Source organism: Lytechinus variegatus, chromosome 11 (assembly GCF_018143015.1).
Source record: "Lytechinus variegatus isolate NC3 chromosome 11, Lvar_3.0, whole genome shotgun sequence".
Lineage (NCBI taxonomy): Eukaryota > Metazoa > Echinodermata > Echinoidea > Temnopleuroida > Toxopneustidae > Lytechinus > Lytechinus variegatus.
Window position 1 is genome coordinate 16,989,423 of NC_054750.1, and position 10,558 is coordinate 16,999,980.

General features: G+C 36.6%; 1 protein-coding gene across 4 annotated transcripts in view; it reads right to left on the minus strand.

The window, feature by feature from the left end:
• LOC121423836 (beta-1,3-glucan-binding protein-like) overlaps positions 1 to 10,396 on the minus strand; it is a 28,834-nt gene extending 18,438 nt beyond the window's left edge. Inside the window, exons 1-5 of one of the 4 annotated variants that reach the window (XM_041619341.1) lie at positions 9,992 to 10,396; positions 8,739 to 8,840; positions 7,101 to 7,226; positions 2,066 to 2,209; positions 134 to 277 (exon numbers count right to left, since the gene is read on the minus strand). In XM_041619341.1, the coding sequence (XP_041475275.1) occupies positions 134 to 277; positions 2,066 to 2,209; positions 7,101 to 7,226; positions 8,739 to 8,840; positions 9,992 to 10,157 (682 nt within the window). In that variant the 5' untranslated portion in view covers positions 10,158 to 10,396. Of the gene's footprint in view, positions 1 to 133; positions 278 to 2,065; positions 2,210 to 2,818; positions 3,051 to 7,100; positions 7,227 to 8,738; positions 8,841 to 9,991 lie in introns of those variants that run through there. The other 3 variants (XM_041619342.1, XM_041619343.1, XM_041619344.1) reach the window with 3 other exon arrangements.
• Between the last annotated feature and the right edge of the window lie 162 nt (positions 10,397 to 10,558).

Below are 10,558 nucleotides of genomic sequence, written 5' to 3' on the forward strand. Positions count from 1 at the left end.
CTTCTGTCGAAGATCCTCAACCAAACTCTCTTTACCTTTTCGGACTATGAAGGGTTTTCCTGTCAAGTGTTGAATAAAGTTATGCAAATTATTAAATTCATTTTTTCATTAGAACACGTTATTAACCCCTCACCTCCGTTGTTGGGTGGAGCCGTTTCCCCAGAGGGGTTGGTGACTGGCGGATCACTCACAGTGGTCGCGGTTGTAAGTGTGGTCGAGGCGGCTGAAGTTGGGTTGGTGGGTGACTGGGTGGTTGTTGATGGAGCCTGTGAAGGTTCTGGAAAAAGAGGAGGGGGGGGCGTGGTAATCAAAGCAGCATCTGTCATAATAATAATAGTAATAATAATACTAATAAATAAAATGGAAAATGGAAAATGGAAAACGGAAAATGGAAAATGAAAATTGGAAAATAAAAAAAATAAAAAAAAAATAAAAAAATAAAAAAAAAATATAAATGAAAATAAAAAAAATTAAAAAATAAACAAAAAATAAAAAATAGAAATAAAAATAAAAATAAATGAAAATAAAAAAAAAATAAAAAAAATGAATAAATAAAAAAATAAATAAAAAATAAAAAAAGATAAATATAGAAATAAAAATAAAAATAAAAAAATAAATAAATAATAATAATAATAATAAATAATAAATAATAAATAATAAATAATAATAATAATGATAATAAATATTAATAATGATAATAATAAATAATAAATAATAATAAATAGTAATAATAATGATAATAATAATGATAATAATAGCTGGATTTATAAAGCGCTTTTGCCAAAGGATACAAAGCGCTGCTATTATTACCCTGGCTTTAGCTCGAGCTACCATCACCGGCGCTCAGTGCATGCAGGGAATTACTCCTGCCGGGTACCCATTCACCCCACCTGGGTCGAGTGCAGCACAGCGTGGATGAATTTCTTGCTGAAGGAAAGCACGCCATTGCTACGATTCGAACCCACGACCCTCTGTTTCAAAGGCGAGAGTCAGAACCACTAGACCACGATGCACCCACGATTGACATTATCAGTAATTACTTTGCTTACTTTCCATGAAAATATCAACATTGTCTCCTTCTTTGGAATTCCTTCATATTCACTTCACAAATAAATATAAAAGCTCAATAATTATACATAATTATACACTGCCGTCTAATGGCATATCAGGGGAGCCTTTCATCAACGTTTGTCCAACAAGACAGCTTTCCTTGAATTTGATTGGATGAGAAGCACTGTTACTATGGTAACTATTGGATTATAACAGGAATTGTCGGATAAAACGTCTGACAAATCCTTTCATGAAATGCTCCTCCGGTCACAAACTTTAGGTTTCATGGTTTACTGATTCGTATTAAAGTGAGTTAGTGATGGCGCTAGACATTCCAATTGATACAGTACTCGGCATATGCTCAGGGGCGCTGAAATTGAGACTCCCCTATGAACCCAGCATCTGACGGTAGAACTACCACCGATTTTTTGTTAACCCTTTTTACTTTTTATTCCATAATCCCTTTGATTGCTCATTAAACAACTTTCGATTTACAAAAATACACCCCCAAAAATATTTCTCTTCTTTACGTCCGATCACACATATAGAGAACAGTGCATATCTGTACCCTTTTAATGCAACACTTGGAGCTCATTTATGTAAAACACCCACAACTGTGCAAAGACGTAAAAAACACACACATCATCATCATCATCACCATCATCATCGTCGTCATCATCGTCATCATCCCCACCACCACCACCATCGTCATCATCATTATCATCATCATCATCAGTTTTATTATTATTATTTCATCATCATAATATCCATCATTGCTCCAGTGATGGAGTATATTCATTGCAGCAGTTCAATCCTAGTTCAATCTCCGAATTAATATAAATTGTGTTTTTCTTGCTCCTTTTTCCATGCTCTTAGGTCCCTTCTGTCGAAGATCCTCAACCAAACTCTCTTTATCTTTCCGGACTATGAAGGGTTTTCCTGTCAAGTGGTGAATAAAGTTATGCAAATTCTTAAATTCATTTTTTTTAATTAGAAAACGTTATTAACCCCTCACCTCCACCGTTGGGTGGAGCCGTTTCCCCAGAGGGGTTGGTGACTGGCGGATCACTCACAGTGGTCGCGGTGGTAAGTGTGGTCGAGGCGGCTGAAGTTGGGTTGGTGGGTGACTGGGTGGTTGTTGATGGAACCTGTGAAGGTTCTGGAAAAAGAGGAGGGGGGGGGGGTGGTAATCAAAGTAGCATCTGTCATAATAATAATAATAATAATATATATATATATATACACTTTGAAAGGGGCGCGATTTCATCACTTGCCCCGGACGCCGTTTGTCCTAAATAAACCACTGTCGTTAACCAATAAATATGACAACCTTTCGGTCTCAAACGCTCGTAAACAAATAAATATGACATAATTTCAGGCCCAATCGCTCACCAACAACAAAGTACTGACAACACGACGGGCTTAATCGCTTGGCAACTACTTAGTAAGACAAACTTTGTCTCGATAAGTGCTAAACAACGAAATTTTACAAATGTGCAATACCTGTAAAGGTTATCTAGAAATCGAAAGGCTTTGACACAAGACAAGGTGTTTACTTTATATACGATGTAAGAAGTAACTTAAGCATGACAAAAGCTATATTGTCAATGATAAGGCGCTTGATCAAATACACCATCTTAAAGAAATAGCCATGCACTAACCTTTTAAAATATTAATAAAAAAGGTCAATCGGTCATGGTGATCTAAAAAAATTAATTTAACGTAGATGATTTAATAGAGACATCATCGTGATTTTGAAAATCCTCACCAATTATGCCAATTATGGAATTGTTCTCACTAGGGTTGGTGTCCCCTAATGTTAGAACCAAAGCTGTGATGACTATTGCGCCGATGGCCAGGACTACGACCATCCCAAAGGCAAGCAAATGCGACGACGAACTTTTCATTGTCTTTTCTTCAATAATCAAGTCGCTCTTAGAGACAGAGTTCCCATTCGGTTTCATCTCATACTTTGCTTCCGACATCTTTGGATGAAATAACGCTGGTTTTCAAATAGATTACAAGACTTTATATACGTTGATTCGAATGAATAGAAACTGAGAAATGAAGTGATTTAGGCGACCGGGCCACTACACACTTTCTTTCCTGTCCAGACTCGACTCTTGTTTGTGCTGCTCTTCAATAGTTCAAATTGGACTACTCTTCAAACTGTCATTTGCCTAATATCTTCAATTAAAAAATGACAATGTCACGATGCCTGGTCCAATATGTCTTTTAATTGTTGCAGCTTGATGTTTTACAATAGAACTACTCTATACAAGTATGGGCAACCATCTTGTATCGGGTGGTAAATATTGACTGGACCAAATTGGGGATAGGAGACCTAATAAAATACCCATATTTAAGGGGCGTGTCTCGTTTGAACAACGAATCAGGACGATTTTTTCAGGGGTGTTGTTCTCTATTATAAGGTCAAAACATTGGGAGAAATGATAAAATGTAAAAAGATTCCAAGAGGAACCATTATAGAATGTCTAAGTGCAAGGGCGGAATTCTTTTTCTTTCTTGCAACCACTATCAGATTTAAAAAAAAGGTTTCACGTAATGATGCGAATTCGAGATGAACATGAAAAACATGAAGTCATGCCCCTGAAACAGAGTCAATTCTACACATTCCGCATTATATCTCGACTTCAAGAAAGCGATCGCCCCTGCCCCCCCCCCCGGATCGACGCCGCTGAGTAGTAGTAGTAGTAGTAGACTACTACTACTACTACTACTACTACTACTACTACTACTACTACTACTACTACTACTACTACTACTACTACTACTACTACTACTACTACTACTACTACTACTACTACTACTACTACTACTACTACTACTACTACTACTACTACTACTACTACTGCTACTACTACTACTACTACTACTACTACTACTACTACTCCTACTCCTACTCCTACTACTACTAAAGCTACTACTTTGCTAGCTTTAACCCTTTACGCGAGTGTTCAGTATTCACATCGTTGTGCAACTGCGTAACATATGATAAGACTGACCAATAGTTTAGCTGCTTCTTGAAAGTTTATAGATCCTCCTAAATTTGATTGCAAATTGCCAATTGGACCCAATTTTTACTTCATATAATATTTAAATGGTTTATCTATCATTAGACCATTTAGCTGATATCTATGTTTTACGATTTTTTATGGAAAAGCAAACATGTGATTAACCCTACATAGACTAGGCTATTTCGACGCCTAAGAAGACAGGGGGAGGGGGGGGGGGGTGATTCGGCCCCCTTATGATCTCGTCCGTCGATCGTGCGATCGCGACGAAAATTGGCGTACGCGTCACCCATTGCATAATCTACAAAACTCTAAGAACAAATTTTTCGAAAAATTTCATTGCTAATTGATTATGTTAATCTATGCCTAAAATAAATGCAATGTATATTACAAAATTTCAACATCACATTTACTTTTTTATGCATTTCCTTGTTTTCTAAATTTCTTATATAATTCTGTTTTATTGTTTTTTCAGTGGAAATTTTCGCGGGCTTTATTTTGACCATAAACAAGATGAAATTAATTGATTTTAATCAAGGAAAGATAATTATCATTTATGGAGTTTGGTTATAACAACTGTTAAAACACTTTTTGCGTTGGATTTGTACACGAATTTACGTTTTCGAGCAATTTTGGGTAGGCATGCACTTACGAAATGTGTAATTCGTGAACCGCGTACCTGGGTCGCATTTTCAGTCTCAAAAGTTTTGCGGAACTTTGAAGTAAAAACTGAAAGCGAGCGACGCGGTCAAAATAATTTGCGCAGCGGATTTATGGCGATAATATGGGGGAAGGGGCTGAATCAGCCACTTAGTCTTATAGGCTTATTAGGGTTGAACTATTGAAGAGCAGCACAAACAAGAGTCGAGTCTGGACACGAAAGAAAGTGTGTAGTGACCCGGTCGCCTAAATCACTTCATTTCTCAGTTTCTATTCATTCGAATCAACGTATATAAAGTCTTGTAATTTATTTGAAAACCAGCGTTATTTCATCCAAAGATGTCGGAAGCAAAGTATGAGATGAAATCGAATGGGAACTCTGTCTCTAAGAGCGACTTGATTATTGAAGAAAAGACAATGAAAAGTTCGTCGTCGCATTGGCTTGCCTTTGGGATGGTCGTAGTCCTGGCCATCGGCGCAGTAGTCATCACAGCTTTGGTTCTAACATTAGGGGACACCAACCCTAGTGAGAACGATTCCATAATTGGTGAGGATTTTCAAAATCACGATGATGTCTCTATTAAATCATGTCTCTATTAAATCATCTACGTCAAATTAAATTTTTTAGGTCACCATGACCGATTGACCTTTTTTTATTAATATTTTAAAAGGTTAGTGCATAGCTATTTCTTTAAGATGGTGTATTTGATCAAGCGCCTTATCATTGACAATATAGCTTTTGTCATGCTTAAGTTACTTCTTAAATCGTAAATAAAGTAAACACCTTGTCTTGTGTCAAAGCCTTTCGATTTCTAGAAAACCTTTACATGTATTGCACATTTGTAAAATTTAGTTGTTTAGCGCTTATCGAGACAAAGTTTTGTCATACTAAGTAGTTGCCAAGCGATTAAGCCCGTCGTGTTGTCAGTACTTTGTTGTTGGTGAGCGATTGGGCCTGAAATTATGTCATATTTATTTGTTTACGAGCGTTTGAGACTGAAAGGTTGTCATATTTATTGGTTAACGACAGTGGTTTATGTAGGACAAACGGCGTCCGGGGCAAGTGATGAAATCGCGCCCCTTTCAAAGTGTATATATATATATATATATATATATATATATATATATATTATTATTATTATTATTATTATGACAGATGCTACTTTGATTACCACCCCCCCCTCCTCTTTTTCCAGAACCTTCACAGGCTCCATCAACAACCACCCAGTCACCCACCAACCCAACTTCAGCCGCCTCGACCACACTTACCACCGCGACCACTGTGAGCGATCCGCCAGTCACCAACCCTCGCGTAAATCTGAATTTGTCACAACTGTTTACTTAGCGTGCATTCACCACCGTTGGTCTGAATTTTCAGTTTCTATTATTACGTTTTGACGATTGACATTATCAGTAATTACTTTGCTTACTTTCCATGAAAATATCAACATTGTCTCCTTCTTTGGAATTCCTTCATATTCACTTCACCAAATAAATATAAAAGATCAATAATTATACATAATTATACACTGCCGTCTAATGGCATATCAGGGGAGCCTTTCATCAACGTTTGTTCGACAAGACAGCTTTCCTTGAATTTGATTGGATGAGAAGCACTGTTACTATGGTAACTATTGGATATAACAGGAATTGTAGGATAAAACGTCTGACAAATCCTTTCATGAAATGCTCCTCCGGTCACAAACTTTAGGTTTTATGGTTTACTGATTCGTATTAAAGTGAGTTAGTGATGGCGCTAGACATTCCAATTGATACAGTACTCGGCATATGCTCAGGGGCGCTAAAATTGAGACTCCCCTATGAACCCAGCATCTGACGGTAGAACTACCACCGATTTTTTGTTAACCCTTTTTACTTTTTATTCCATAATCCCTTTGATTGCTCCTTAAACAACTTTCGATTTACAAAAATACACCACCAAAAAATATTTCTCTTCTTTACGTCCGATCACACATATAGAAAACAGTGCATATCTGTAACCTTTTAATGCAACACTTGGAGCTCATTTATGCAAAACACCCACAACTGTGCAAAGACGTAAAAAACACATATTTTGCACCTCTTTCACGTCGAATGTGAACTTGCCCCCCCCCCAACGATGCCGCCAGTGTTGCAGCGTGGCGCAAACTTGATTTTCTTTCTCAGTGTGCTGAATAATTCATCGATGAATATCGTGTCACTCAAAAAGCTTGAAATTAGTTTTTGATGACATTTCATTCATGCAGCGCTCGGAAAGATGACGCACCGCCTCACTGACCCTCACATCATTCTTCCTTCAATTTCCGATGTGGAAAGGTTGAGTTTCTAATCTATGCAACAAGCAGTCTCACTTACCAGCATTAGTCCACGATTGGTCAGTGAGGGTAAAGCCTGCTCCACCTATAAGGGCATACACCCAGTAATAGACCACATCACCGCTTTGAACCATCACGTTAGTATTTTCATGGACCCAGTACGCTCCTGGAATAAAAAAATAACACATCTCTAATCATAATGAATAGAAAATGACAGATATATTGATCGAGAGAAGAAAATGCAACCAATGATCTCTGGTTTAATATGTCAGGGCCATGTCAAATGCTATTATATAAGTAGGCTATAGATAGATTGATTGTAAGATTGTAAGATTTTATTGACTCTATATAACGGACATCATTTATTTTATTTAAAGGCGAATTTCCCATTGCTTCGTCTCAACCCACATGGTCTAATCCTATTTCGTCTACGAACTACTTGTTCTAATAGCCATATTTAGCCCATTTACCATTTTGTTTGATTTCAAGATAGGCTTACCCATTCTGTCCGGTCTAGTTAACACGATTAGACATTGTTTTACGGCAAGTAGGCCAGACCATGCATGACGTTCGTGAGGGGGGAGGGGGGCGATATACAGATCTTAAAAACTCGTACACGTTGATGCATAGGACAACAGGTAACATTCGATATTGCTATTTGTTACATTTCTGCATCAAACATTACGTGCAAAATTATCAGACATCTCTTCAAAACATCGAAAATAATTTTGGATTAAAAAAAAATCTCGTCTCTTCTTAGGGCTTTAAGAGCGGGAAGGTGCATCATAATCCCTTCCCCCGGTAAGCCAGTGCAAATGGTCCATTTTTCATTGCGTTTGATCACACCCTTGTCCCTATGCCTAGTCAATGGCCCTGGGAGGCGGGGTGCTTTTTTTTTATTTATATATTATATATATATATATATATATATATACATGAAGAGCTCAATTGCAGAAGGGGTTAGATCCATTTGATATTTTTTTTGTTTCAATGTATAGACTATTAGTAGCTCTATAAGATGATACCAAAGAAAATTTGAAATCCCATTAAAAAAAGGAAAAAAAATTTAGATCCACAAAGGTAATTTTTTGAAAACAATATTAACAAAAAAAGTCGGATTTCTCTTATACTCAATTTTATGTTCACATGGTAGTTTATCATGACAATTTGGTTTCGCATAAGAATATTTCAATATGGGGGATTAAAAAAAATGATTTTTTTTAAAAGGAATTGTCTAAAGTGGATCTAACCCCTTTTGCAAACAAACTCTTCATATATATGTATATATATATATATATATATATATATATATATATATATATATATATAAATTATATATACATATATTTTTTTTTGGGGGGGGGGGTGCGCAGAAATTGGGTTGGTCTGCTATAAATGTAGAGTTTCGGCCAAAAATCACATTCGTTTGGAGTCAAAACCTTTTTTGATTTTGCTTGTCAGGGTTTTCTCAACCAAAATCACCTTTATTTTGAAGTGAAGACCTTTTTTGGCAGAGGAGGGGTTGTCATATTTTTCTTAACAAACTAGAACCCTCTTGTAGGAAATCGTTTGCTGGCTCCTGTCCTTGTCTTAGTTTGACTCTTGTGACAAGATGCCAATCACGACATCGTAATGAATGATTCGCCAACGACTTCTTGGAGTGGAATGAACGACTTACCCGTCTTTGTATTGACGTCATAATTGTAGTCCCCAGCAGCAACACCCTCCACAGGTTTGTTAATACTGTAATGGAAAGCTACTAAAGTAACACCGGGCTCATCTATAGAAAAACAAAAATAGGCTTACAGCTTTAAAGTTATAGTGAAAATGTCGACGTATGTATAGTGGAAATAATCGGCATGAAAATAGTATATTAAAAATTATAATGAATACCCTGATAAAACAAAATCATTACCCTTCAATCATTGTACTTTTCACTGGACATGCACCGTTTTAGTTTTAGGTGGTATATCATCCTTACTTTTGTTAGAGGCCTATATTGATCATTATAGTTTTGTGTATATACCAAGAGACCATTTGGTATAGCTGCTGTGGTAATTCAAGCTTGACTTGATTTGGGCACCTAAGTTTTTTGAAATGACATGAATCCTAATGAATTCATCCATCCATCCATCAGTCCATTCATTCATTCATTAATTCATCCACCCATTAATTCATTTATGTATTCATTCATGCATTCAATTTATTTATTTGTTTACTTATTTGTAGATTTATCTATACAGGGTAGCATTGTCAGTTTCAGCGGAACTGCTTACACAACGGCCCTGCATGAATACAATTTGTTCTTTTGTTATTTGTTAATATAATTGAATCATTAATATTTACATAATCAATAGCACAAATACGTATTCACATATAAACATATCTAACATAAATATAATCAAACATGTCATCAGCCAAGTTAGCAAAAAGGGAAATTTGCTAAGTTCTGGTGGGTCTATATTATGTACTTCTGTTTTTATTGCATGGTCATAGTTGAGGTGAGGATCGTTTATCAAATAGCAACTATCCAATCCACCATCTTATAAAACAAATAATACACACCATTTGCTCGGGCAATAAAAAATAGGAAGACAATCGTTACCTTTGAAACAGTACATACGCCCTCGACCGTGCATGATCAAACTGTTTCAAAAGCACCTCGTGCATGCAATTCGTACGCCCTCGGTCATTCGTATTAAAAATGAGTTTCATATCGCCAAGAATACAGTAAATGTATTGAAATTCATATTCATAAGTGAAAACGGACAACTGGAAATCTTCGTCGAAAATTGGAGACCCGGAACAGCAGTTCGTCTTAAGTTTCGAACCTGATTAAAAAAATATACAAATATGTCATTTCTCTAGAGTCTGGACGAAACTGCTATTTTGATCCACCAATTTTCGACTGAAATGTAAAAAAATACATACCGGGATATGCGAATCGAATTCCTTGAGGTTGCAAGAGTGATATGTCAGGATTCTTGACCTGATATGCATTTGTTGAAACCAAGAAGAGAGGCAACAAAGCGACGACTTGAAGGAGGACAGCCATCTTGTCCAATATCTCAATGGATAATGATCTATCTTCTAACATCAACGGATAAATATATTAGTCCACTGCTAGGGCATTGAGAAAGATGCAGATGTTACCATTGATTATCAATTGAAGATAATATACTAGATCAGAATCGGATATTCTAATCCTCGGGTATTAATCATTAATTGACTGTTGAGTGCCGTTCGCTCATTTCCCATGACATTAACACAAAGTTCAGAGCTCTAGCTGTATACACTCTCCCATCTCCACCCTTTTCAGTTAAATGAATGTACTTTCAGCCAGCAGCATGACCAGTACATCAAATCCAGATATTAACTCTTTACTTCACACGCCTTGTGTCGTCACTAAGGAATCCGAGTCTTATTTGAATTTGAATTAGACTTTGTATCGCCATACCTTCGTATTCTCTGGTTTCTCCGTTTCTGTACCCCTCTCTA